Genomic DNA, 27,711 nt, shown 5'->3' on the forward strand with positions numbered 1-27,711 from the left:
GGAAGGCGAGGTCTAGGATATAAGTCCCAAGGGCGTGGGCTCAGCAGGGCCCGTTCTCATGCTCTCTGGCCCGGGAGGAGCGATTCTCCATCCAGCAGGCCCAGCTGCAGTGCTGGGACAGGGACATGAGCAGAGGCCACAGGAGGAGAGACGGAGGTTGTGGGGGGAGCTCGGGGAAGCCCATGGTAACCCGGGGGGAGGAAAAACAGCCACACAGTGTTATTGTTACAGAACCATTAAATACAACTTATACACAAGCAAGCTGGGCGGCGTCCAGGAGGGCAGGGAGAGTGCGAGAGGGTCAGGGGTGAGCAGTCCGGGCCCGGTCCTGGAGGGGGCTGAGGCTGCCGTCGTGGGAGGGGCTGGGCTGGCGGAGGCCGGGCTGCCTGTGGAGGCCTTGAAGCTTTGCCAGCAGCTCCTGGATGAAGTCCTGAGACAGGGCGGGGGAGCTGAGAACATGGGAACAGCGCGGGGGCACCCACTGCCCCTGTCCAACCCAGTCCCTGACCTGGGCGCCTCCTCCTGTTCTCTGATTGTGGGGTGGGGGGAGTTAGGGGTGGAGGCTATAGACATAGAGAGAAAAGTAAGCCGGGAGAAAGACAGAGATGGGGAAAGAGCAATGGGAGGGATGGAGAGAAAGAGCTAGGAAGAGAGATAGAGATCCAAGGAGACAGATACGGAGTAGGGGAGGGGGAGAAACAGACAGAGAGAGAAACAGACATGTAGAGATAGAGACAGAGAGAGACATAAGGAGAGAAAGAAACAGACATGTGGAGACAGGTCCCCAGAGATAGATCCAGGGCGAACAGAAATGCAATGACGTTTGTCCCTAGAGCTAGTTGGAGAAACATGAATAGTTTTCCCTTTTAAAGCAGGGAAGGAAGTGGGAGGGGTTGGGCTGCTCAGCTTCAGGGCCTGGGAGGATGGAGGGCCCCTAGAGGTGGGGAAGGGAGCCCGGGGTGGTGGAGGCAGTGACAGGGGAGGACAGAGGGAGACTGAGCCCGAAGGCTGGCGGCCAAAGGACAGGCACAGGAGAGGCAGAAACAGGGCAGATGGGGGAGGACAGAATGGAGACCCTCAGCAGATGGGGGAGAGAGGGAGAGAGGGAGAGAGACAAGGAGGAGGACAAAAGACACCCCTGGAGACCAGAAAGAGCTGCGGAGGGCAGGTTGGGGCCGGGGGTGGGGGGCCGGGTGGTGTTCCCCAGAGACCCTTTTGCCAGCTTCTTCCCCCTCCCCCATCACAGTACTTGGGGCCAGAACAGGGAGAGAATGAGGGAGAGAAAACTCACCTCGACGGGTTTCCCACATGACTTCAGGAGTCCCTAAAACCCCCAAACAAAAACAAAACAAAACAAAACAGTAAATGACTAACACCTACTCCCCTCCAGCCCCTTCCCTTTCCCAAAAGGCCCCAGCAGCAAGACAAATGGAAGTCAGACTCCAGGGTGGACTGCCCACCAAGCTTCAATAGAAGAACAGAGCCCAAGGGGCATGTGGATCGACTCAGGGCAGGGGTGAGTCACTAGATCCAGAGAGGGCGAGAGGGTCACACAGCACTTCTCTCCTCCAAAAAGGCATAAGCCATGAGCAAGGACATGGCTGCCAAACTGCCTGGGTTCGACGCCCAACTCTGCTCCTTCTGAGCTGTGTGATGCTGGGCAAGGGCTTCAACCTCTCTGGGCCTCATTTTACTCATGGGGAAAATGGAGCTCACACTAGCACCTGCTTCGGAGGGTTTTGTGAGGGTTAAGTGAGTGAATACGTGTAAAGCCATCACACCAGTGCCCGGCATCTAGTGAGCGCTCAGTAAACACGTGAACTATTGCTATTATTTTTAGGGAGGTGCAAAGTGGGGGGCTGGGGGACACTTCCCCCCACCTACCTGGATTTTCCGGCTTCTCTCCTCTTCACTCTCTAACTCCAACAATTCGTCAATGTTGATCTCATCGGGCATGTCTGCCTCCTAGGGCCAGGGAGGGAGGGGTGCTTAGGATCCCCTTCCCTCCCTCCCTCGCCTTTGTCCAGGGTTCTGCAGGAGCCCCACTGGCCCCAGGGACCAGCTGGCGGGTTCTGGAGCATTAATGTGGCAGTCAGGGACAGCACTGCCAAGGCGGGACATCTGGATGTTGGGGGGGAGGGGTGACAGATGGGCTGAGAGAGCCCCAGGGCCCTGTACCAGCCCGATGCCTGGGTCCTTGGGCCCTGGGAGCCTCGGGGCTGGCACGGGTCTCTCTCGCCTTGGCTCTAGTTCCCACAGAGGAAAACAGGCCTAGTGGAGTCCTGGAATGTCAGATTCTGGGATTCGGGAGAGGGGTTGGCTTCTGCCCTTTCAAGGAAAAGTCTTAGCACTAGGTGCGGGGGAGGAGAGGCTGGCAGCCAGCAGCCAGCTGGGGCGGCCCCTTCCCCCAGGGGACAGGAAGGGAGGGGACAGCTTGGGCCAGCCCCCAGGGGGCCAAAATGCAGCCTGGTGAGACCGAGGGAGGACCACCGAGGCCCCTCAAGGTGGGTGGGTGGGATGAGTCACAGCTCAACTCAGCTGCTAAGAGCGGGGCGCTGAGCGTGGCTTCTACAGGCAGTGGCCCAAGTGCAGGCTGGCTCAGTACCCCTGCTGGGAACAGGACCCAGCTGTCCCCAGCTGTCCAGGGAGCAAGAGAGCCTTGGGGTTATGAATCCTTTCCTCCCCAATCCAAAGTCCGGCTGTCGGCTTCAGGCCTGGGGCTTCAGGGCTGGATGGTCCTAGTTCATGTGTGGTGAAGGGGCTTCAGCAAGGACACAGGTGTGTGAGTCTCTGCCAGGGCCACAGCCTGATGCCAAGGGCCTGGGGCTGGCTGAGGATGCACAGGGACCCGGCATTGTGCAGTGGCTTCGTATAGTGGCCTGTGGTCCTGCAGGTGTGAGGTGTGTGGCTCTGGCTTGGGTGTGTGACACATCAGCATGTGTCCACAATCAGCTGTGGGGCCCACCACCCAAGAATGGCCTCATAGATGCCACCTGCCACTAGCAACCAGATTGGTTCACTTGTATGGGCCCAGGTGTGAGTCTGAGAACAGAGGGACTGCATGTCATCGTGGGAGAAGGGCCATGCCTTCCACCATTGTTGCACCATGAAGAGGAGGACTTGTGGGTCCTGTGTACAGTGTAGCATACAGAAGTCACAGAAGGCCAGGCACAGTGGCTCACCCCTGTAATCCTGACATTTTGGGAGGCCGACAAGAGAGAATTGCTTGAGCCTAGGAGTTCAAGATCAGCCTGAGCAACATAGTGAGGCCCCATCTCTTTTTCTTTTTTCTTTTTTTTTTTTTTGGGACAGAGTCTCCTTCTGTCACCCAGGGTGGAGTGCCATGGCACGATCTTGGCTCACTGCAACCTCCGCCTCCCAGGTTCAAGTGATTCTCCTGCCTCAGCTTCCCAAGTAGCTGGGATTACAGGTGCCTGCCACCATGCCTGGCTAATTTTTGTAATTTTAGTAGAGACGGGGTTTCACCATGTTGGCCAGGCTAGTCTCGAACTCCTGACCTCAAGTGATATGCCCACCTTCGCCTCCCAAAGTTCTGGGATTACAGGCGTGAGCCACCATGCTCGGCCAGTGAGGCCCCACCTCTAAGGAAAAGAAAAAAGAAGTCACTGAAAGTGTGACTTCAAGCAGAAACTCAAGTGATGAAGTACCTGTGTCTGTCAATACATGTAGCTGTGGCTTAGGCTCTTGTGTGCCTGTGAGCAGCGGTAGGTTCTGTGGTTGTATGTCCACCTGTTCCTATAGCTTACAGTTTTTTGTTTGTTTGTTTGTTTTTGAGACGGAGTTTCGCTCTTGTCGCCCAGGCTGGAGGGCAATGGCAGGATCTCGGCTCACTGCAACCTCCGCCTCCCAGGTTCAAGCGATTCTCCTGCCTCAGCCTCCCGAGTAGCTGGGATTACAGGCACACGCCACCACACCCGGCTAATTTTGTATTTTTTAGTAGAGACAGGCTTTCTCCATGTTGGTCAGGCTGGTCTCAAACTCCTGACCTCAGGTGATCCGCCCGCCTCGGCCTCCCAAAGTGCTGGGATTACAGGCATGAGCCACCGTGCCCGGCACTTATACAGTTTTATGTCTGGGTGTAGTTATAAATTCTGTCGGGTTTTGTTTGTTTTTGAGATACGGTCTCGCTGTTGCCCAGGCTGGAGTGCAGTGGCGCAATCTTGGCTCACTGCAACCTTGGCCTCTCAGGCTCAAGCAATCCTCCCACCTCAGCCTCCTGAGGAGCTGAGATTACAAGTGCGTGCATGCCACCACGCCCGGCTAAGTTTTAAGATTTTTGGTAGAGACAGGTTTTCCCCATGTTGCCCAGGCTGGTCTTGAACTCCTGACGTCGCAATCCTCCTGCCCCGGCCTCACAAAGTGCGTGAGCCACTGTGCTGGGCCAATTTCTGTTGTTTTATGTCTTTGAGCTGCTGTGGATCAGTGCTTATGCTTGAAGGTGGTCATAGTTTTTTCTTTAGGAGATAAGGAAGGGCCGTAACTTGAGTCATTTTGTGTTCCAGTGGGGTTGTGCTGTGTCTGCCTACACTGTGGCCCACGCCGTTGTGTCTGCGGGTGGCTGTGGCTGTAGCATATGTTGAACTGCAGGTGACCCCCCCCCGCCCCCGCTTGTGTCCTTGTGGGTTTGTGCATGGCTGTTACTTCTGGGCTGTGTCCGTGAGTGGCTATAGCTTCCTTCACTGTGCACATCTGTGTCTGCTTTTGCTTCCTTTGCCGTGGGTCTCTGTGTGGCTGTATCTCCCCTGTCACCATGTCTATGTTTGGCTTTATGACACCCCCCTTCCCCCACTCTTTCTCCAGACGTGGCGGTTTCAGCTCAACTTAGCCTCCTCCCTCCTCATATGCTAAACCCCTGGCCCTCCCCAGGCGTTTGGACACATCTCTGGAGACCCAAGTGTTTGTGTGTTGCTCTCGGTGTGTCCACAAGCACAATGCCATAGAGCACGGACGGCCAGGCCAATGAGTGCCCGGCCCTGGGGCACTCGTTCTCTTGTGCAGACCAGGCTGGCCGTGCACCAGCGAGTGTGCACCGAGATCCCAAGGGCGTGGGGTCTCTGCGCCCAGGCTCTGTCCCCGACCACCCCCGAGCTCTCCCCGGGCTCACCATGCCGCGGTACAGCTCCTCCAGGCGCCCGTCGATCCACTTCTCCACGTCCAGCCGCCGCTGCAGCTCCCGCCGGTCATACTTGACGGTGACGCGCGCGTGCCGCTTCTGCAGCCCCCCGGGACTACCCCCTGGCCCGCGGGCCCGCGATGGAGACTGCAGCTTGCTCAGCACGCGCTTGCCCAGCCGCTGAGCTGCCATCGCGCTGCTGGACCCAGCCTGGCCCCGCGCTGTGCGCCTTCGCCTCGCGCCCCGGGTGCTTCTTACGGGCCGGGGCGGGGCTAGCCGGGGGCGGGGGCTCGGGCTCGCCGGGAGGTCTGCCCCGCCCCGGACGCCTCGGGCCTCAGTTTCCCCGTCTGCAGTGCGAGAGTAGGCCGCTGCGCCGGCTTGAGGCACGCAGTCGTGCGGGGTTCAGGTATGCGCGGGGACCCAGAGCCCCGGGCGGGTCCCCCTGCGTCGGGGGCTCCCGGGCCGGGATCCCGTGGGGCGGGGGCCCGGGACAGACACTCGGGACCCGGCCTGTCTGCGCCCTCTGGCGGTGGCGGGGGGGGGGGGGGGTGGTGCGGGAGCGCCTGCGCCGCTGTTGCTGTAGAAGGTCGAGCGGTCACTTGTTCCTTCGTTCATTCATTCACTCATCCATCCATTTGTTTGTTCACTCATTCCGTTCAACGAATTTTTTTTTTTTTTTTTTGAGTCGGTGTCTCTCTTTGTCGCCCAGGCTGGAGTGCAATGGCGCGATCTCGGCTCACCGCAACGTCCGCCTCCCAGGTTCAAGCGATTCTCCTGCCTCAGCCTCCGAAGTAGCTGGGATTACAGGGATGCACCACAACACCCGGCTAATTTTTGTATTTTTAGTAGAGACGGGGTTTCGCCATGTTGGCCAGGCTGGTCTCGACCTCAAGTGATCTGCCTGCCTCCGCCTCCCAAAGTGCTGGGATTACAGGCGTGAGCCGCCGCCCCTGGCCCCGTTCAACGAATATCTATTAAGTATCCACTCTGTACCAGACACTGCTTTACGCTCCAGGGATAGAGCAGAGAACAAAACAGACAAGCCCAGTTCCACGCAGTTGACAGTTGTAGCCGGGACACATGAGAAACACAGTAAGTACGGTATTATACAGTTTATTATCATATAAGTGCTTTGGAGAAATATAAAGCAGAAAAGGAGAAATGGAGTGAGGGTAAGGTTGAAATTTTAGCGAGGGTGGCCAGGGAAGTCCCTTACTTCAAAACAGTCTTCCCACTTCTAATTATAAGCAGCAAGAATTATACTCTAAAATTTAAATGTGGCTGGACGCAGTGGCTCACGCCTGTAATCCCAGAACTTTGGGAGGCCAAGGCGGGTGGATCACGAGGTCAGGAGTTCAAGACCAGCCTGGCCAACATGGTGAAACCCCATCTCTACTAAAAATACAAAAATTAGCTGGGCCTGGTGGCACATGCCTGTAATCCCAGCTACTCGGGAGGCTGAGGCAGGAGAACTGCTTGAACCCGGGAGGTGGAGGTTGCGGTGAGCCAAGATAGCGCCATTGCACTCCAGCCTGGGCAACAAGAGCGAGACTGTCTCAAAATAAATAAATAAATAAAATAATAATAAATAATTTTTTTAAAAAGGCCAGGCACGGTGGCTCATGCCTGTAATCCCAGCACTTTGAGAGGCCAAGGTGGGCAGATCACGAAGTCTGGAATTCAAGACCAGCCAGGCCAACATGGTGAAACCCCATCTCTACTAAAAAATACAAAAACAAACAAACAAACAAACAAAAAAAGCCAGGCGTAGTGGTGTGCACCTGTAATTGCAGCTACTGGGGAGGCTGAGGCAGGAAAATTGCTTGTACTCAGGAGGCAGAGATTGCGGTGAGCCAAGATCGCACCACTGCACTCCAGCCTGGGTGACAGAGCAAGACTCCAACTCAAAAAAAAAAAAAATTGTAGAGACAGGGTCTCCCTATGTTGCCTAGGCTGTTCTCCAATTCCTGGGCTCAAGCAATCCTCCCACCTCGGCCTCCCAAGGTGCTGGGATTATAGGCATGAGCCACCTCACTCCACCAACCAGCCATAATGTAAAACTTTTGAGTTTCAAAGAACATCATCAGGAAAGTGAAGAGACAACCCATAGAATGGGAGAAAAAAATTGCAATCATGTAACTCATAAGGTGCTGGGATGAGCCACCACACCTGGCCGAACTGTACACTTTAAAAAGGTGAGTTGGGCTAGGCACAGTGACTCACGCCTGTAATCCCAGCACTTTGGGAGGGCAAGGTGGGTGGATCATCGGAGGTCAAGAGTTAGAGACCAGCCTGGCCACCATGGTGAAACGCCATCTCCACTAAAAATACAAAAATTAGCTGGGCATGGGGGCACATGCCTGTAATCCCAGCTACTCAGGAGGCTGAGGCAGGAGAATCGCTTGAACCTGGGAGGGGGATGTTGCAGTGAGCTGAGATCACGCCATCGCACTCCATCCTGGGCAACAAGAGTGAAACTCCATCTCTAAATAAATAAAGGGTGAGTTGTATGGTATGTCAGTTATATCTCAATAAGACTGTTTTTTGTTTTGTTTTGTTTTGTTTTGTTTTTGAGACAGTCTCGCTCTGTTGGCCAGGCTGGAGTGCAGTGGCACAATCTCAGCTCACTGCAACCTCTGCCTCCCAGGCTCAAGCAATTCTCCTGCCTCAGCCTCCCGAGTAGCTGGGATTACAGGGGTGTGCCACCACGCCTGGCTAATTTTTGTATTTTTAGTAGAGACGGGGTTTCACCATGTTGGCCAGGCTGGTCTTGAACTCCTGACCTCAGGTAATCCACCTGCCTCGGCCTCCCAAAGTGCTGGGATTACAGGCATGATCTACCGTGCCGGACTTCAATAAAGCTGTTTTATTTCAAAATTAAAAACAGTCCAGGCGCCACGGCTCACATCTGTAATCCCAGCACTTTGGGAGGCTGAGGTGAGTGGATCATCTGAGGTCAGGAGTTTGAGACCAGCCTGACCGACATGGCGAACCCCTCTCTACTAAAAATGCAAAAAAATTAGCCAAGCATGGTGGTGCACCCCTGTAATCCCAGCTACTCGGGAGGCTGAGGTGGGAGAATTGCTTGAACCTGGGAGGCAGAGGCTGCAGTGAGCTGAGATCGCGCCATCACACTCCAGCCTGGGCAACAGAGCAAGACCCCATCTCTAAAAAAACAAAAATAAAAAACAACTATCCATAGCTCCCCATGGCCTTCAGTCTAAAGGCCAAACTCTTTGGTTTAGCAGTCCCAGCTCTGCCAGGGACAGTCCCATTTCAGCACCAGCACCTTTCACTCGCAGTTCCCTCTGCCAGGAAGGTTCTTCCCTAGAATATCAGCAGGGCTCACTCCTTCACCTCCCTCCAATGTCACTGTTCAGTGAGGTCTTCCCTGGCCACGCTATTTCACACTGCAACTCTCGTGCCCCTCACCCAGCTCTGTTTCATACATAACACTTACCACTTTCTAACATTTGAGATATATCTATATCTATATCTATACATCTATATCTATCTATCTATCTAATCTATCTATATCTATATATCTATCTATATCTATCTATCTATCTATATATATATATTTTTTGAGATGGAGTCTCGCTCTGTCGCCCCAGGCTGGAGTACAGTATTGTGATCTCAGCTCACTGCAACCTCTGCCTCCCGGGTTCAAGAGATTCTCCTGCTTCAGCCTCCTGAGTAGCTGGGACTACAGTTGTACACCACTGTGTCTGCTTACTTTTTATATTTTCAGTAGAGATGGAGTTTCACCATGTTGGTCAGGCTGGTCTCGAACTCCTGACCTCAGATGATCTGCCCGTCTTGGCCTCCCAAAGTGCTGGAATTACAGGCGTGAACCACCACGCCCGGCCTCTAACATACTCATTTAATGTATCGTCCATGCCAGGCGTGGTGGCTCACGCCTATAATCTCAGCACTATAGGAGGCTGAGGCAGGAGGAGCAATTACATCCAGGAGTTCAAGATCAGCTTGGGCAACATAGTGAGACGCTGTCTCTACAAAAAGAAAAAAAAAAAAAAAAAGCCGGGTGCAATGGTATGTGCTTGTAGTCCCAGTTACTCTGGAGGCTGAGTTGGGAGAATCACTTGAGCCCAGGAGATGGAGGACACAGTGAACTGTGATCACACCACTGCACTCCAGCCTGGGTGATGGAGTGAGACCCTGTCTCAAAAAGAAAAATGTCATATTTTCTGTTCTGTACAGTGACAGAAAAAAAAATTATTGTCTGTTTCCCAACTAGTAGCATACTAAAGGCAGGGGGACAGGACTGGTCCACTTTGGGTACAGGCAAAAAGAGGGTGCACTGTCTGTAGAGAATTTAAAAATAAAAAGCTGACCAAGGCCGGGCATGGTGGCTCATGCCTGTAATCCCAGCACTTTGGGAGGGCAAGGCAGGCAGATCACCTGAGGTCAGGAGTTCAAGACCAGCCTGGCCAACATGGTGAAACCCCATCTCCATAAAAATACAAAAATTAGCCGGGTGTGGTGGTACATGCCTGTAATCCCAGCTATTTGGGAGACTGAGGCAGGAGAATCGCTTGAACCCGGGAGGTGGAGGTTGCGGTGAGCCAAGATCGTGCCATTGCACTGCAGCCTGGGCGACAGAGTGAGACTCCATTTCAAAAAAAAAAAAAAAAAACTGACCAAAAGTTGCTCTAATTTGTATTTTACTTTGCACTGACATTTCTAAACAGTGTCAATGATAAAATAGTCCTCTAGTCCTCCCCAGGGAAGAAACAGAAACAAAAACCTTTTGGTGGTCTGCTTTCTAAACAATTGATGCAATATAAAAAAGGAGAAAAAAAACAATTGATGCAATTACTGTCAAGTTTTTTTTTGTTTTGGTTTCATTTTTTGAAATGGAGTTTCGCTCTTGTTGCCCAGGCTGGAGTACAATGGCATTATCTCGGTTCACTGCAACCTCCACCTCCCAGGTTCAGGCGATTCTCCTGCCTCAGCCTCCCGAGTAGCGCGGATTACAGGCATCCGCCACCCCTCCCGACTAATTTTGTATTTTTAGTAGACAGGATTTCTCCACATTGGTCAGGCTGGTCTTGAACTTCCGACCTCAGGTGATCCGCCCGCCTCGGCCTCCCAAAGTGCTGAGATTAAAGGTGTGAGCCAACCACGCCTGTCCTACTGTCAAGTTTTTTTTTTTTTTTGAGACAGAGTCTCGCTCTGTCACCCAGGCTGGAGGGCAGTGGTGCAGTCTCAGCTCACTGCAACCTCCGCCTCCCAGGTTCAAGCTATTCTCCTGCCTCAGCCTCCCGAGTAGCTGGGACTACAGGCGCCCGCCACCGCGCCCAGCCTCTTCTTCTTCTTTTTTTTTTTTTTTTTGAGAACGAATCTCGCGCCGTCGCTCAGGCTGGAGTGCAGTGGCGCAATATCGGCTTACTCCAAACTCCACCTCCTGGGGTTCAAGCGATTCTCCTGCCTCAGCCTCCCAAGTAGCTGGGACTACATGCGCTCACCGCCACGCCCAGCGAATCTTTTGTACTTTTTTTCAGTAGAGACGGGGTTTCACCGTGTTAGGCCGGATGGTCTCCATCTGCTGACCTCGTGATCCGCCCGCCTCAGCCTTCTAAAGTGCTGAGATTACAGGCATAAGCCACCGCACCCGGCCCTTCTTTTTTTTTTTTTTTTTTTTTTTGAGACGAAGTCTCACACTGTCGCCCGGGCTGGTGTGCAGTGGGGCGATCTCGGCTCGCCGCAGCCTCCACCTCCCGGGTTCAAGCGATTCTCCTGCCTCAGCCTCTCGAGTGGCTGGGACTACAGGCGCGCGCCACCACGCCCGGCTAATTTTTGTATTTTTAGTAGAGACAGGGTTTCACTATGTTGGCCAGGCTGGTCTCAAATTCCTGACCTCGTGATCCGCCCACCTCGGCCTCCCAAAGTGCTGGGGATTACAGGCGTGAGCCACCTCTTTTTAAAGAACTCTGAAGGATGATAAAGGCCAAGGGACAAACATTCCAAGCATCAGGAATGTTGATGCTTGGAATGTTTCTCAGGACAGATACGGAGATGCCCAGGCCTCCCAAAGTGCTGGGGATTACAGGCGTGAGCCCGGCCTCTTTTTTTTTTTTTTTTTTTTTTGAGAACGGCTCTCGCGCTGTTGCTCAGGCTGGAGTGCAGTGGCACAATATTGGCTCACTGCAAACCCTGCCTCCCGGGTTCAGGAGATTCTCCTGCCTCACCCTCCCTAGTAGCTGGGACTACATGCTCCCGCCACCACGCCCAGCTAATCTTTTTGATTTTTTTTTAGTAGAGACGGGTTTTCACCGTGTTAGCCAAGATGGTCTCGATCTGCTGACCTCGTGATCCACCCGCCTTGGCCTCCCAAAGTGCTGGGATTACAGGCATGAGCCACTGCACCCGGCCTTCCTTTTGAGTTTTTGTGTTTAAAGTTCAAAACTGGACAGACGCAGTGGCTCACGCCTGTAATCCTTGCACTTTGGGAGGTCAAGGCGGGCGGATCATGAGGTCAGAAGTTCGAGACCAGCCTGGCCAACATGGTGAAACTCCATCTCTACAAAAAATACAAAAATTAGCTGGGCGTGGTGGTGGGTGTCTGTAATCCCGGCTACTCAGGAGGTTGAGGCAGGAGAATCGCTTGAATCCGGGAGGTGGAGGTTGCAGTGAGCTGAGATCACGGCACTGCACTCCAGCCTGGGCAACAAGCGAAACTCTGTCTCAAAATAAAATAAAATAAAATAAAATAAAGAAAGAAGAGGCCTATACCTTCTTCCAAGCCTCGACGGCTCAGTACATACTTCTCTGTTTTCATGCTCAAGCCTGGGTTTAGTGGGCCTGAGTGGCAGTGGGAGATTCAAGTGCTGGGGGAGACCTTTGGCCTCACATTCAGACTCCACCTTGAGTCCCATGACCTCCCTGCAAGGTTGGACTTCCATTGTTTAAGGTAAACACCATTTTGATAACTCAGTTACGGCTTTTCATGTATTATTATGCTAGGAGGGAGGCTGAAGAGTGGGAGTGGCCCTGGCTCCTGAACACACTATTCTCTTTCCTGCCTGAAGACCTCTGCATTTGCCATTCCTGATGCTTGGAATGTTTGTCCCTTGGCCTTTATCATCCTTCAGAGTTCATTATCAAAGCCACCCCTCACAGAGCCCTTCCTCCACCACCCCATTCAAAAGATCTCTTGTTATTTTCCATCCCAGCCCCTGATTGATTTTCTGTTTAGCACTGTCAAAGTGTTTTCAGGCCAGGTGTGGTGGTTCACGCCTGTAATACAACACTTTTGGAAGGATGAGACAGGAGGATCCCTTGAAGTCAGGAGCTTGAGACCAGCCTGGGCAACATAACAAGACCCCTGTCTCCACAAAAAATTTAAAAATTAGCTGGATGCGGATCACGAGGTCAGGAGATCCAGACCATCCTGGCTAACATGGTGAAACCCCGTCTCTACTAAAAATACAAAAACTAGCCGGGTGTGGTGGTGGGCGCCTGTAGTCCCAGCTACTCAGGAGGCTGAGGCAGGAGAATGGCGTGAACCTGGGAGGCGGAGCTTGCAGTGAGCAGAGATCGCACCACTGCACTCCAGCCTGGGCGACAGAGCGAGACACCATCTCAAAAAAAAAAAAAAAAAAATTAGCTGGATGTGGTGGCTCACATCTATAGTCCTAGCTACTTGGGAGGCTGAGGTGGGAGGATCCCTTGAGCCCAGGAGGTCAAGGCTGCAGTGAGCCAAGATCACGCCATTGCACTCCAGCCTGGGCAACAAGAGCAAAACTCCATCTCAAAAAAAAAAAAAAGAAAGAAATAATCTAAAAAAGTGTTTTCAATAATAATGCATTTATTTTGATTACCTTGTTGGCTGTCCTCTACTCGTGTGCCTGCCCCACTCCATTCCCCTTTCTAGAGTCAGTTCACGTAACTCCTCTTCCAGGAAGCCCTCTTTGACTCCCAGGCTTGGTCAGGTGTCTTCTCTGGGTTTCCCCAGGGGCTTCCTTCCTCTCAATTCTGATGCTGTCTGTGCTAAGTATTTGTCTCCATATCTGTCCTGAGAACCTTGGAGCCAGGGCCCGGAGCTGTTTTTGCATGGGCCTATCACCTCCTCCAGGAAGCCCTCCTTGGCCCCCTCTCAGGCTGGATGGGAAAGCTGTCTGGGCTCCCATCATGCCCTGGTTTTCTAGCGACCGAGCCTCTGATCCCTCAGCTTGGCCTTCCCCATCACAGCTTTCATCACTTTGTGCTAAGCTTCCGCTATCACTACTCTGGGCCGTTCCTGTTTGGTGACTCAGGGACCAGTCTGGCATGGCCACCGCTGGGTCCCCAGCATTAAGCCCTGGAGCATGAGCCCAGTGAACTTTGAATTCAGGAAGGAATTCACAGGAAAGCTGCGGCGAGGCGGGCAGAAAACCACAGGCTTCCAAGCAACGCGTGTCTGCCGCCCCCTCCTCCCACCCTGGGGCCAGTCCAAGAGCGAAGGCCCTCCTCAGACGTCGTCACCAAGCCCAAGGGAAGGGTGGCAGGTGCTCAGCGGGCAGGCGCCCCGCCCCGCCAGGTTCTGTTGGGGGCGAGGCCCGCGCAAGCCCCGCCTCTTCCCCGGCACCTGGGCGGGCCCAGGTGCGCCCAGGGCGGGGGAGCGGCCGCGCAGGTGCCTGCCCTTTGCGCCTGCGCCCAGCTCGCCCTGCCTAGCCAGGTGCGCCCCGCCCCCTGCCTGCCCGGCCACCTTCGGGAGCCGCTTCCAATAGGCGCTCGCCATTGGCTCTGGCGACCTCCGCGCGTTGGGAGGTGTAGCGGGGCTCTGAACGCGCGGAGGGCCGTTGAGTGTCGCAGGCGGCGAGGGCGCGAGTGAGGAGCAGACCCAGGCATCGCGCGCCGAGAAGGCCGGGCGTCCCTACACCGAGGATCCGGAAAGGCGACTTCCGGTGGCTTTGGCACCTGGCGGACCGTCCCGGAGCGTCGGCACCTGAACTCGAGGCGCTCCAGTGCGCGTGCGCGGCGAGGGGCTTCCCGCACCTGATCGCGAGACCCCAACGGCTGGTGGCTGGCGGCGTCGCCTGCGCGTCTCGGCGGAGCTGGCCATGGCGCAGCTGTGCGGGCTGAGGCGGAGCCGGGCGCTTCTCGCCCTGCTAGGATCGCTGCTCCTCTCTGGGGTCCTGGCGGCCGACCGAGAACGCAGCATCCACGGTGAGGGCCGGGCGGGGAGGCTGGAGGCGGGGCGCAGGGGGCAGAGGCTCGGGGGTCAACGGGGGTCTGAGCAGGGAGAACTGGCGGGGGAGGAAACTGGGGGCTACTTGATGGCGTTCAGCGGGTGTGGTGGAACCAGCCCTGGAGGATTGAGCCTTGAAATGAGGTTTGGGAGCCCTCGAGAGCGAAGACGGGCGGAGGAGTGAGGGTTAGGAGTTTCCTTCGGGTGGAGAAAGAGTCTAGGGGTACTGACCAAGAAGGCGTGGCATTGCCCCTTCCTGTGGCAAGAACGGGGTGAGGAGCCGAATTGAAGACCAGCCTCCTCCTGGCGGTGGAAAGTTCCATGGCCAAAGCCCAGGGAGAGGCCAGGCCTGTGAGATGGTGGGGGTTGGATTGGGTGACCTGGTGGCCGTTTTAGACTCAGGGAAGAAGCCCATCTCACCCCTGCCTCTTTGGAGATTGGACAAGATCCTCCCCCGAAGTTTTTGTAGTTGAGTTGCAGTAAAGTAGGTGCCCGAGAAGGAGGGAACAAGAAAGGAAACAAGCGTTGGGGAAGAGGAAGCCCTGCTAAGGCGCGAGAGAGTATTGGCGTTGAGCAGCTGGTGTTGGGGTCTTAGAATGGTCCTTAGAAGTCGGTGGTGAATAAGGTGATTTAAACTTCTACACTCTTAAGGAAATGTGGCCTGAAAGATCTCTTTGAACAAGTGTAGTTATAACCTTAACTGCTTCAGACAAGCACCAGCGGGTTTTGAAAAGAGCTCTCCTGAAAGCAAGAATTCATTGATTCAGCAAAACTTACTGAGGCCCTGCTACGTGTCAGGCACTGGCGCTGGTGATAACAGTTAACTCAGACTAGCTGGGTTCCTGCATTCATAGAGCTAATATTCCAGTGGGAGAGGCAGAGCTAGTGAAGGTTTAAAAAGCACTTGCTATGGGATTAAGTTACTGAGAATTAAATGAACCAGGTGAAGTACACCAACAGGGTGACGTAAGATGTCGGGGGCGGCTTTAGCTCAGGTGGTCAGGGGAGGTCTCTGTGAGGAGAGTGACATCTGAGCTCTAACATGAAGAATGAGGAGGCAGTAGCCACACGGAGACCTGGGGGACCAGTGTCCAGTTGCAGGCAATAGAGTACAAAGGCCTTGAAGCTGGAACAAGCTTGATTGGGTTCAGGGAAAAGACAGGGCCAGCCTGGCTGGAGCAGGCGTGAAGGAGGGGAGGACTGGAGGAGGATGGGAGGTGGGAGAGGCAGGCTGCAGCCAGATGGCCTAGGGCTTTATAGACAGGTACTGGTGCTTGAACCCAGGAGGCGGATGTTGCAGTGAGCCAAGATCGTGCCACTGCATTCCAGCTTGAGCAACAAGAGTGAAACTCACATCTCAAAAAAAAAAAAAAAAAAAAGAAGGCCGGACGATGTGGCTCATGCCTGTAATCCCAGAACTTTGGGAGGCCAAGGCGGGCAGATCACTGGAGGCCAGGAGTTCAACACCACCCTAGGCAACATGATGAAACCCCATCTCTACCAAAAATACAAAAATTAGCTGGGCATGGTGGTGCGCGCCTGTAGTCCTGGCTACTCGGGAGGCTGAGGCAGGAGAATCACTTGAAGCCCAGAGGCGGAGGCTGTAGTGAGCTGAGATCAAGCCACTGCACAGCAGCCTGGGCAACAGAGCAAGACTCCGTCTCAAAAAAAAAAAGAGCAGGATAGGTGTGCACCAAGTCATCACCTGTGGTAACTTCTGGGGACTGGTTAATTTCTCTGTGCCCCAGGCAGGAGAAAAAAAGTGAATTGGTGGGGAGAGGCTCAGCGGTAGGTGACTGGGAGTCAGGAATGCAGACGCTGACCATTGTTGCAATCAGAACCAGAATTTGGCAGCTCTGCTGGACTTTTTCAGGTGAAGTAATTACGTTAGGATGTACCTTCCAGTTACCTGGCCTCTTGCTACCTCTGGTGCTTACTCTGAGCTGGGATGTGGCCTCTTGCTACCTCTGGTGCTTACTCTGAGCTGGAATGTGTCGTTTAACCTTTGAAACAGCCGGGTGGGGTGGTTAAGTTACGTGCCTTGCCCGAGGTCACTCGGTGGTGGTAATTGACAAAGCCAGGTCTCACTGCAGAGGCCTTCTCTGTTCAGAGTGGCCTCCCTGACTGCTGCCGCCGGCTGGACCTGCTGACCTTTCAGAAGTACTAGTGTCTGACTGGGTGAACTCATGCCCTCATTCATCGTAAGTTCTGTTTGTTTGAAAGCTTGAACAGCTTAATCGGAGGCAGGAGGCAGTTTTGATTTTTTTTTGTCCTCACTCCTTCCTTATTGCTTCTATTTTCTCTGGAAGCGAGTCATCCACTGGGAGTGTGGTGTTGCTGAAGCTCCATGCAGTGGCTCAGGTGCTGCCGGATGAGTGTGGTGGTGAGGGAGGAGTGAACAGAGAATGTGTGAGGGAGGGAGGATGGGGGTTGGTCAAGGAATTTATTCTGTATGAAGACGTGAGGGGGTGGAGGGCCAAGATGGTAGGGCCAGCAGATTGTTGGAGTTGAGGTTCTGAAGGGAATAACCAGACAGACAGGATGCAGTGGGGAGTGAGTGAGATGCATGAGAGGGAGGTTCCGAAGAGGTGTCAGTTATTGAGACAGGTTTAGGTGTGACCCTGAGAGGAAGCGGGGGGCGAGGGTGGGATGAGATCAGCTGGAGGTCTTGGGACCTAGAGGTCAGAGGACCATCTACCTGGATATAGAAATCTCCAAGAATGATGATAAGAGCAGCGGGAGAGGTGGCAGGCCCGGAGTTAAAGTTGGGAAGAAAGGAGTAGTTGTCTGGGTTGGCAGATAACGTGCCAGGCAGGGTAGTGAATGATTTACTCTAATAATGGGAGTCTCCCCGCTGGGGGTTTTGGGGAGGGTGGAGGGAGAACAGTCCAGAAGCAGCTCCCAGGAGCAAGGAGACCTCCCCACTTGGAAGGGCCCCAGGAGGCATGCCCTCAGGGGAGATTCCAATTAGGTAAGAGGGTGGCAACAATGTTCAGAGGAGATTGAGGACATGGAAGATTTGCTCAAGACCAGTCCTGAGTACCGGAGGGCCCAGGAGTTGCGGGAGGGGAGATGGGGACAAAGCAGGCCCCACCGTGTGAGAGTGAGGGTTAACTCGGGTCGGGGCTTCTTGTGAGAAGCATCATGTGGTCTATGATTGATGTGTTGGTGACGCTCTGAGTAGTGAGGGCAGGTGGGAAGGGACAGGTGGATGGGCCGGACAAAGTGTGTCCTGACTGCAACCTCTGCAGACAGAGGTGGGGGGAAAGCTGAGCTTATGCCAGGTGAGAAAGCTCCCCTATCTAGCGTTAGGGACAGTTACCGTCTGGAGTAGAAAGCATGCAGAGATTATAAACTGGCCACTCCGAGTAAGCTTCACACAGCCTTTATGTGACTTGTACATTTTCCAGAATTGGGATTTTTTAAACGTAAAAATGTAGGTTTTGGCTTTGCCTGAAAGACATGAAGATGTAATGGAACCAAACCAGAACACAGGCCTGTTTTCCTGCCCAGCAGTCCCGGGCAGGAGCCCAGTGCCTCTTTCAGGCAGGAGATATGCCACTCCCTAGCTTGTAGATCTTACCCAGCCTGCCTCATCTCAGCTACTGCCTGCCCTCTGTCTCTGTAGGCCTTTGGCTTGTGACCCCTACCTTAAACATATGCTCCATTTAGTAAAAGGTAACACATAACAGTTCTTTATAAATTGCACATTATAGTGTGAGACAGCGCGCGCGCGCGCACGTGTTTGTGTATATGCGTGTTACGGCTGGCTGTTGGGGAAATCCTTTTATCAGGTAGCCGCAGATATGCAGGATTTTTTTCTTTTCCTTTTCCCCACCCAGGTGGTAAATCCTGGTATTTGGAGGGTCCTGAAATGTGTAATGTTGCTCAACACCAGGCCAGATCATGTATTTCCTCCGCAGAATAGAAACTTGAAAGGTCCTTTAGGAGTGGCCAGTTAGGTGTAGTTCTTGCTGCCAATAACTTTGTGCCTGGACCTGGGCATCAGAACTTGTGTTAATGGTTACTTGGCTTAAGGTCCTTTGTTTTTGTTTTTGTGTTTTTTGTTTTGTTTTGTTTTGTTTTGAGACGGAGTGTATCTCGTCGCCCAGGCTGGAGTGCAGTAGCTCAATCTCAGCTCACTGCAAGCTCCACCTCCCAGGTTCACGTCATTCTCCTGCTTCAGCCTCCTGAGTAGCTGAGACTACAGGCGCCTGCCACCACGCCTGGCTAATTTTTTGTATTTTTAGTAGAGACAGGGTCTCACCACCGTGTTAGCCAGGATGGTTCAAGGTCCTTTGTTGATTCTTCTTGGGAATTTCCACTGGAGGCAAGCAGGGCAACACTCATTTGAGAACCTCTCCTGCACCTTTTTTTTTTTTTTTTTTCTGAGACAGAGTCTTGCTCTGTTACCCAGACTGGAGTGCAGTGGTGCCATCTTGGCTCATTGCAACCTCTGCCTCCTGGGTTCAAGCGATTCTCCTGCCTCATCCTCTTGAGTAGCTGGGGTTACAGGTGTGCATCACCATGCCCAGCTAATTTTTGTATTTTTAGTTGAGATGGGATTTCTTTTTTTTTTTTTTTTTTTTTTTATATGGAGTCTCGCTCTGTCGCCCAGGCCGGAGTGCAGTGGTGCGATCTTGGCTCACTGCAAGCTCCGCCTCCTGGGTTCACACCATTCTCCTGCCTCAGCCTCCCGAGTATTGGGACTACAGGTGCCTGCCGCCACGCCCGGCTAATTTTTTGTATTTTTAGTAGAGATGGGGTTTCACCGTGTTAGCCAGGATGGTCTCGATCTCCTGACCTTGTGATCTGCCCGCCTCAGCCTCCCAAAGTGCTGAGATTACAGGCGTGAGCCACCGCACCCGGCCTGCGATGGGATTTCAACATGTTGGCCAGGCTGGTCTCACACTCTCGACCTCAGGTGATCTGCCCACCTCAGCCTCTCAAAGTGCTGTGATTACAGGCTCGAGCCACGTGGCCCAGCCCTCTTCTGCACTTCCAAGGGATTTTTGAAATCCATGGACCTCTCAGGTTAATTACAGTGTCTGTAGAACCTTAACTAAAAGGTAAGCTTTCCAGCAGACTCCACAGACATGTTATTAGTTGCCACCCTTTCTTTACTTTCCTTCTCACCCCCATGGGTAGTTGTGACCCTGGTGGTCAGAGATAAGATGACAGAAGAGCTAAAGTAAAGCTGGTGTTGGCGATCAGCTGGGAATTCTCTAAAGCAGCTTCTCACATTATTCTTATCCTCCATAGAAGGAGTGCTTGTCCTACTTGCAGGCAAGGCAGTTTGGTTCCAGGGTAGTTCGAAATCTTATTCACTGATATAGTCAGCAAATGTTTATTGAGCACCCACCAATTGCCAGGCACTGACTCACTCAAAATAGAGCACTGAACAAAATAGACCCCCTCCCCCATCCAAGGCAGACGTGTCATAATGAGAGGAAGACAGTACAATAAATGAACAGATGAGTGTATGTCTGGTGATGAGTGTCAGGGTTGGTGTGCTTGGCACTGAAAATGGGGGCTTCTGAGGTTCAAATGGTTGCAGTTCCTAAAGAAGGTTGAGGGCCTTGCCTTCAGGTCTCCGCGGGAGACTGGCCCGTTTCCACTGGAAACATTGCTTTGCCCAGTCAGTATTTGAGAGCTCAGCCTGTGATGGAGAAATCACACTTCTCTTTCACCCTGCTCCCCACCCTGTTTCTCATTTTACCCATCCCCAGCCATTTACAGAATGCATGCAGAGCTTCTGTTTGCCATGTCTGGAGGCTACAGGGGAGGCTGAATGAGGGGTGATAAGCCTGTGGCTCATGTGAGGCGGGAGAGAGCCCAGCAGGAGTCACACTGAAATGACTCCATTAGCCCCAGGAGGCCTTGGCCCACTGGCCGTGACCAATGTGGACATTAGAGTGTGGATTCCGATGTCCTGCAAGATCCTCCTCACAAGTGTCATTTCACGGTTGTTTCTGGCAACATCTTTTTGAAAACTCCCTGTAAAGAAGTGCTGATGTTGATGATGAGGCCCAGGAACTTTGGAGTTTATTTACTTTTTTTTTGTTTTATTTTCCTTGGCAGGTGAAATAGGAGCTAGAGTTTAGTTATTTTGAAGTTTATTTGAAATATGCTTTTTATGATTAGAAGCCATTTTAGAAATGAGGGCGAGGCCGGGCGTGGTGGCTCACTCCTATAACCCCAGCACTTTGGGAGGCCGAGGCAGACGGGTCACGAGGTCAGGAGATCGAGACCATCTTGGCTAACACGGTGAAACCCCGTCTCTACTAAAAATACAAAAAAATTAGCCTCGCGTGGTGGCAGGCGCCTGTAGTCCCAGCTACTTGGGAGGCTAAGGCAGGAGAATGGCGTGAACCCGGGAGGCAGAGCTTGCAGTGAGCCGAGATCACGCCACTGCACTCCAGCCTGGGCGACAGAGCAAGACTCTCAAAAAAAAAAAAAAAAAAAAATGTTATGCTAAGTGAAAGAAGCCAGTTACAAAAGACCACCACATGTTTAGCCGGGTGTGGTGGCTCATGCCTGTAATCCCAGCACTTTGGGAAGCCGAGGTGGGTGGATCACAAGATCAGGAGTTCAAGACCAGCCTGGCCAAGATGGTGAAACCCCATCTCTACTAAAAATACAGAAAAAAATTAGCCGGGCGCGGTGGCAGGCGCCTGGAGGCTGAGGCAGGAGGATCGCTTGAACTCAGAGGGCGGAGGTTGCAGTGATCTGAGATCACGCCACTGCACTCCAGCCTGGGAGACAGAGTGAGACTCCGTCTCAAAAAAAAAAAGAGGGCAAGAATTCACATGTTGTTTTACTCACACGTGTTGGAGATGGAGCTCAGGGTGATTCCTGACTGGGCCCAGGGTCCATGGCCTCAGAAGTCCCTTAATCTGAAGTCCTTCACTTTTATGTGATACTGTTGGGCACAATGGCTCACGCCTGTAATCCCAGCACTTTGGGAGGCCGAGGCGGGTGGATTGCTTGACTCAGGAGTTTCAACATGGTGAAACAAAAAATACAAAAAACTAGTCAGCCTGTAGTCCCAGCTACGTGGGAGGCTGAGGTGGGAGAATGCTTGAGCCCGGGAAGTGGAGGTTGCAGTGAGCCGAGATTGCACCATTGCACTCCAGCCTGGGTGACAGAGCGAGACCCCATCTCAAAACAATTTTATATGTGATAGTTTGTCCATGTGTATCCCAGGGTCTGTCATTTAGAGTGTATGGCATGTTCTTAAAGGGGTGGGGGAACAAAAAGATACTATAATAGTTTGTGACCTTTTGAAGGGCCGCTCTACATAAATAGATATATAGTATGTCTGTGGTATTAAAATTTCGTGGGGCGATTGGGAAAAACATTTCCAAAAAGTCTTCTTAGGGGGAAGGTAGTAATGAAAAAAGATTGAAAAACACCATTCCAGAGAGAGGGTCTAAGAGCTTTCCTCAGTTCTGAAAATGGTCCGTGATTTGCACAAGGTAAAGAATGGCTGAATGTGAATTAACAGCAGACAGTTCCTTAGAAGATTTGAAACTATTTGTTTCCTTCCCAGCTATTCAGATGGGCTGCTCGGGTTCTTGTTATGGATTGAGGCGAGGGTAGACTTAATAGTCCTGTTTCAGAGTGGAATATGGAGTGACGGTAGGCATGAGTAGTGATGAGTTGCATTGTGCTGATAGGTTATAAAATGTAAATTTTTTATTTTTTGATATGGAGTCTCACTCTGTCGCCCAGACTCTGGAGTGCAGTGGTGCAATCTCGGCTCACTGCACCCTCCACCTTCTGGGTTCAAGGGATTCTCCTGCCTCAGCCTCTTGAGTAAGTGGGATTACAAGCATTCGCCACCACGCCCGTCTCATGTTTTTGTATTTTTAGTAGAGACGGGGTTTCACCATGTTGGTCAGGCTGGTCTCGAACTCCTGACCTTGGGTGATCCACCTGCCTCAGCCTCCCAAAGTGCTGGGGTTACAGGCGTGAGCCACTGTGCCTGGCCTGAAATGTAAACTTTTCTGTCTAAATATTTTATATAGAAAATACCAAGATTTTATATCTGAAACACCAAGATTTTATGAGCCTCATAACTTAGGTTGGATTTGTAATTGTAAATGTTCTTTCCTCATAAATACCTGAGGTTTTTTTTTGAAAGGTTCTGAATTGTCTCAATAATGAAAACTTCCAGACACCCAAGCCTAGAGGAGATGGGTAGTTGGTAGCTTTCTGTACTGGAAACAGAAACACTCAAATGTGTAGAACCTAGCAGCTAACCAAAGTAGGTAGATTTATAGATCACCTTAAAATAAGGCTGAGTGCACAGTAAATGTCACCTTTGGAATCTGGCTTGGTAGAATTGAAATAGGCTTCAGTAGCTCCTGTCATTCAGTACCTGTTTTCTTGAACTCCTGACTTCAGGTGATCTGCCTTGGCCTCCCAGAGTGCTGGGCTTATAGGCGTGAGCCACTGTGCCCGGCCTCAGTACCTCTTTTTAAGATGCTCTCATTCATTCCCTGGCGAAAAGATACTTGAAGTGCAAGTGCAGGTGGGTGTGGAAAGCATGGAGGGTTTGTGTTGCTTCATCTGTTTTGGTGTTTGTTTTTTCTACCAGTCCCTCCCTCTGGCTTTCTGCCTCCCAGCTCAGCATATCCTGATCTTGTAGCCGTGCAGGACTTTGACCCATGTGGTGGTTTGCCATTGTCTTCCTCCAGGTGAAGATAAGAAATCATTGGTTTGGCTTGAGGTTGTACTTTTGGCCTTCCCTGTATATCCTCTTCCTCCTTATCCTCTCCGTCAGCACGCTTGGTTGGACTCTGTAGTGAAATGTGTCGTTCTCTTTATTCTGACTGTCCCTATATTAGTCCTGTCTTCATAAAAAATACAATCATAAAGATACAATATCTACTATTTGTTAAAAGTTTTGTGCCAGGCCAGGTGCGGTGGCTCACGCCGTAATCCCAGCACTTCAGGAGGCCGAGGCGGGTGGATCATTTGAGCCCAGGAGTTCAATACTAGTCTGGGCAACATGGTGAAACCTCGTTTCTACAAAAAATGCAAAAATTAACCGGGTATGGTGGCACACGCCTATAGTCCCAGCTACTTGGAGGCTGAGGTGGGTGGGTCACTGAGCACAGGTCGAGGCTGTTGTGAGCCGAAATTGTACCACTGTACTCCAGCCTGGGCGACAGGGCAAGTCCCTGTCTCTAAAAAAAACTAAAAAAAAAAAAAAAAGCTGTGTGCCAAATACTATTTTAAGCAATTATAATGGATTAAAAACTCCTTTAAACTTCACAACAATTTTTTTTTCTTTCTTTTTTTTGAGATGGAGTTCTTTGAAACTCTTGGATTAAATGACTCTTCAGAGCTTTCTTGGCTTTTTGATACTAAGGAGTGGCATGTCTGGGGATTTTTATAGCAAGTAATTTCTCCTTGGCTACTATCCTTAGAATTCCAAGTGTCTTTAATGAAAAGAGGAGACTTGTTTTTAGTGATGTTAGTTGTTTTTAGGAAAGGTGTCCTGCAGTGTTTTTCGCTAAGGTGGCTCACGCCTGTAATCCCAGCACTTTGGGAGGCTGAGGTAGGCAGATCACTTGAGGTTAGGAGTTTGAGGCCAGCCTGGCCAACACAGTGAAACCCTATCTACTGAAAATACACAAAGTAGCCAGGTGTGGTGGTACACTCCTGGAGTCCTAGCTACTCGGGAGGCTGAAGCAGGAGATCACTTGAACCCGGGAGGCAGAGGTTGCAGTGAGCCGAGATCGCGCTATTGCATTCCAGCCTGGACGACAGAGTAAGACTGTCAAAAAAAAAAAAAAAAAAACATAAAATGGAGAGGTAGACCAGCTTACGGGAGGTGTTGCACTTCCCTCTGCCATTGGAGAGACTGGATCTGCAGCCAGGGAGCTTGTGAAGGCTTCTTGTCCACAGAAATGAGGGCAGCAGTTGTGACTTTCTGGATGGTGGCCCAGAGGAAGCAACATTGGCAAAGCCTCTTCTGTGAAGCAGCTCTCAGAGCAATTTTGTGACATTGAAAGAGCAAAGGATAAAACATTGAAAGCTGATCCAGATCTAGAACAGTGTTTGGCAATTGCTAGAAAAGGTGTAGAAATGATGCTTGCTCTGTGTCGTAAGTTATGTAGTGAGAAGGCCACAAGCACAGTTCAAACTCCCCTTAGAAATTCTTTTGCAAAGAAATTAACACTTTAATCCTAAATGTTTCTAATGTTTTAACTTACAGTATGCTAAATACTCTTTCTGTTTGTTTATTTTGTTTTGTTTTGTTTTGTTACTCTGTGCATTTATAGCCAATAGAGTTTTTCTTTCCTTATTTTTTTGACACAGGGTCTTGCTCTGTTGCCCAGGCTAGAGTGCGGTGGTGTGATCTCAGCTCACTGCAACCTCCGCCTCCCAAGTTCAAGTGATTGTCCCGCCTCAGCCTCCCGAGTAGCTGGGACTACAGGCGTGCGCCACCATGCCCGGCTAAGTTTTATATTTTTAGTAGAGATGGGGTTTTGCCATGTTGGCCAGGTTGGTCTTGAAATCCTGACCACAGGTGTGAGCCACTGCAGCTGGCCAAAAAAATTTTTTTATTTTTTGTAGAGACAGGGTCTCACTATGTTGCCCAGGCTGGTCTTGAACTTCTGACCTCAAATGATCCTCCTGCCTTGGCCTCCCAAAGTGCTGGGATTATAGGTATGAGCCGCCATGCCCAGCTTGACAAAAATTTTTTTTTTTTTGAGGGGTGAAGTTTCACTCTTGTTGCCCAGGCTGGAGTGCAATGGATCAGCTCACTGCAACCTGTGCCTCCTGGGTTCAAATGATTCTCCTGCCTCAGCCTCCCGAATAGCTGGGATTACAGGCATGCACCACCATGCCCGGCTAATTTTGTATTTTTAGTACAAACGGGGTTTCTCCATGTTGGTCAGGCTAGTCTCGAACTCCTGACCTCAAGTGATCCACCTGCCTCGGCCTCCCAAAGTGCTGGGATTACAGGTGTGAGCCACCACGCCCAGCTGATAAAAAATTTTAAATGTCATTGAGCAGTATCATTTTTCCCACTGATTATGAGACTGCTTTGTGTGATCACACACTGACGGGCAGGCCAATTGCTGCTTGTGTTTAGTATTTGACCCCTTATAGAAAACATTTGCAGACCCTTGTTCTAGAAAAAACAGATGGGTGGGAGGAGGAAGAGGAGAAGCATTTCAGGAGTGGCTTTGGGCTTTCCTGTCCTGCACGTGGTGAGGCAAGAAGCTCTTGTGCCTCAACTCATAGCACTCATGGGAGGGTGTCAATAACTAGAACCCTAGGAGTTATTTTTGCTTGTTTTAAAAATAAGCTTGTTTTGGGGCCGGGCATGGTGGCTCACGCCTGTAATCCCAGCACTTTGGGAGGCTGAGGCGGGTGGACTACAAGGTCAGGAGATTGAGACCATCGTGGCTAACATGGTGAAACCCCGTCTCTACTAAAAATACAAAAATTAGCCGGGCGTGGTGGCAGGCGCCTGTAGTCCCAGCTATTCGGGAGGCTGAGGCAGGAGAATGGCGTGAACCCTGGAGGCGGAGCTTGCAGTGAGCCAAGATCGCACCACTGCACTCCAGCCTGGGCGACAGAGTGAGACTCCATCTCAAAAAAACAAACAAAGCTTGCTTTAATGGATATAAAAACATGAATAAAAGAAAACACCAAGTTCAAGGTGGTAGGGGGTTAATTTGGAAGAGGCAGAGCAAATGTGATTGAATGAGGGGTATGCAAAGGGTTTCTGCTCTATCCATATGTTTTACTTATTAATTTATTTTTGGAGAACAATGTCTCGCTTTGTTGCCCAGGCTGGAATGCAGTGGCGCGATCTCGGCTCACTGCAACCTCTACCTCTTGGGTTCAAGCGATTCTTCTGCCTCAGCCTCCCGAGTAGCTGAGACTACAGGCGCGTGCTACCACGCCCGGCTAATTTTTGTATTTTTCAGTAGAGACGGGGTTTCACCATATTGGCCAGGCTGGTCTCGAAATCCTAACCCCAGGTGATCTGCCTGGCCGGCCTAGTCTATGTTTTAGTCCTTGAGAATGTTAGAATTTGATGACACTGAGATGTGGATATACCAGACATGGGGTATTTTCTGTACTCGTCAGCATATTTGAAATATTTCATTAAAGTACTTACTTTGCAAAGTAGACACAGCTGCAATTATGCATTTTTGGAAAATGATTAGGTACTATCTCATCTATTTTTTTTGTTTGTTTTTCTGTTTTTGAGACGGGGTCTCTGTCACCCAGGCCTGAGTGCAGTGGCGCAATCTCAGCTCACTGCATCCTCTGCCTCCCGGCACAGGTGATCCTCCTACCTCAGCCTCTCAAGTAGCTGGGACCGCAGGTGCATACCACCACACCCGGCTCATTTTTTTTGTATTTTTGAGCTCAAGCAATTTGCTCGTCTCAGCCTCCCAAAGTGCTGGGATTACAGATGTGAGCCACTGACCCAGTACTATCTTCTTAAGCCTATAAAATTAGATTAGATTGGTAGTACTTGGGACCCCTCAGAATTCTATAATGTCCTTCTTAGAAGGTGACAGCAGATCTATCCAGCAGACTGTAGATTGTTGTCTTAGTCACCGGCTGATTGTCTTGGTTAAAACTCTAGTGACTTCAGAACCAGAGAAACCTGTTTTCCAAGACATCCAAAGACCAGTTTGTTTTGTAATTTTGCAATAGCTGACATTCAGAATGCCTGCCAGGATTTTGTAAGTGAGGTTCATATTTCGGATAATGTGTGACTTTAGCCATTTCTGATGCTTTTCCAAAAGAAAGTTACTCTTCCCTAAAGGCAGGAATTCTACTTTTGCTTAAATATTCTGAAGCTTATGAGTTCATCCAAATTTGGTTCCTTTCAGCATTTTCCTGTTGGTCCATCTCTGTTTTGAAAACATACAGAATGTACTTAATTTTGCCCTAGCATTTGTGAGCATGCAAAATAGCACTTGAGTCATGTTTTTCATGATTGCTTCCCAATACTATTCTAAGGCCAACATAGCGTTTTGTCATTTCGTAATAATAGAATTCCTCATTAAGGAATAACTTTCTAAAAATGTGTCCAGCCCATTTCCCCCCAGCCTTGGCCGTTTCCTTTGGTATGTTGGTGTCCGTGACCCTGTCATTGAGTGTGACTGAAAACAGAGGCCTGGCAGACGGCCTCGCCTTGGTGAGCCCTCAGATTGTGATAAAGACCCTGAGGAATGTTTTGGCTTTTAGGCAACTTCAGTTCTGTTTTCCTGCTGCCTGTTGATGCAGTGGCTTTTTCTTCCCATCAGTCTGAAGGGTTGTGTTAGTGCCTGGGCTCTCACCAGACCACGGGGAACTCATCCTGGCACTGCTGCCTGCCTCACTTTAACCACCTCAA

The 27,711-nt window shown here is 51.3% G+C and overlaps 2 protein-coding genes across 2 annotated transcripts in view; one reads left to right on the forward strand and one right to left on the reverse strand.

Moving 5' to 3' along the window:
* Positions 1 to 219: 219 nt before the first annotated feature.
* PPP1R14A (protein phosphatase 1 regulatory inhibitor subunit 14A) lies at positions 220 to 5,407 on the reverse strand. The gene is made up of 4 exons (XM_024236458.3): positions 5,126 to 5,407; positions 1,885 to 1,965; positions 1,292 to 1,324; positions 220 to 430 (listed from the first exon to the last, which is right to left on the reverse strand). Exons 1-4 carry the CDS (start codon positions 5,324 to 5,326, stop codon positions 302 to 304), a joined length of 444 nt encoding a protein of 147 aa, XP_024092226.1. The 5' UTR covers positions 5,327 to 5,407; the 3' UTR covers positions 220 to 301.
* A 7,893-nt stretch (positions 5,408 to 13,300) lies between these two features.
* The window catches only part of SPINT2 (serine peptidase inhibitor, Kunitz type 2), a 28,393-nt gene continuing 13,982 nt past the window's right edge, over positions 13,301 to 27,711 (forward strand). Inside the window, exon 1 of the mRNA XM_002829153.6 lies at positions 13,301 to 14,305. Coding sequence (XP_002829199.3) covers positions 14,200 to 14,305 — 106 coding nt within the window. The 5' untranslated portion in view covers positions 13,301 to 14,199. The remainder of the gene's footprint in view (positions 14,306 to 27,711) is intronic.

This window comes from Pongo abelii, chromosome 20 (genome assembly GCF_028885655.2).
Source record: "Pongo abelii isolate AG06213 chromosome 20, NHGRI_mPonAbe1-v2.0_pri, whole genome shotgun sequence".
NCBI lineage: Eukaryota > Metazoa > Chordata > Mammalia > Primates > Hominidae > Pongo > Pongo abelii.

Excerpts from the sequence above, each read along its gene's own strand:
- PPP1R14A (XM_024236458.3), bottom strand. The coding sequence starts at position 5,326 with ATGGCAGCTCAGCGGCTGGGCAAGCGCGTGCTGAGCAAGCTGCAGTCT. Across the intron at positions 1,325-1,884 it reads AGAGAAGCCGGAAAATCCAG|GGACTCCTGAAGTCATGTGG; the intron begins GTAGGTGGGGGG and ends TGGGGGTTTTAG. Across the intron at positions 431-1,291 it reads CATGTGGGAAACCCGTCGAG|GACTTCATCCAGGAGCTGCT; the intron begins GTGAGTTTTCTC and ends GCCCTGTCTCAG.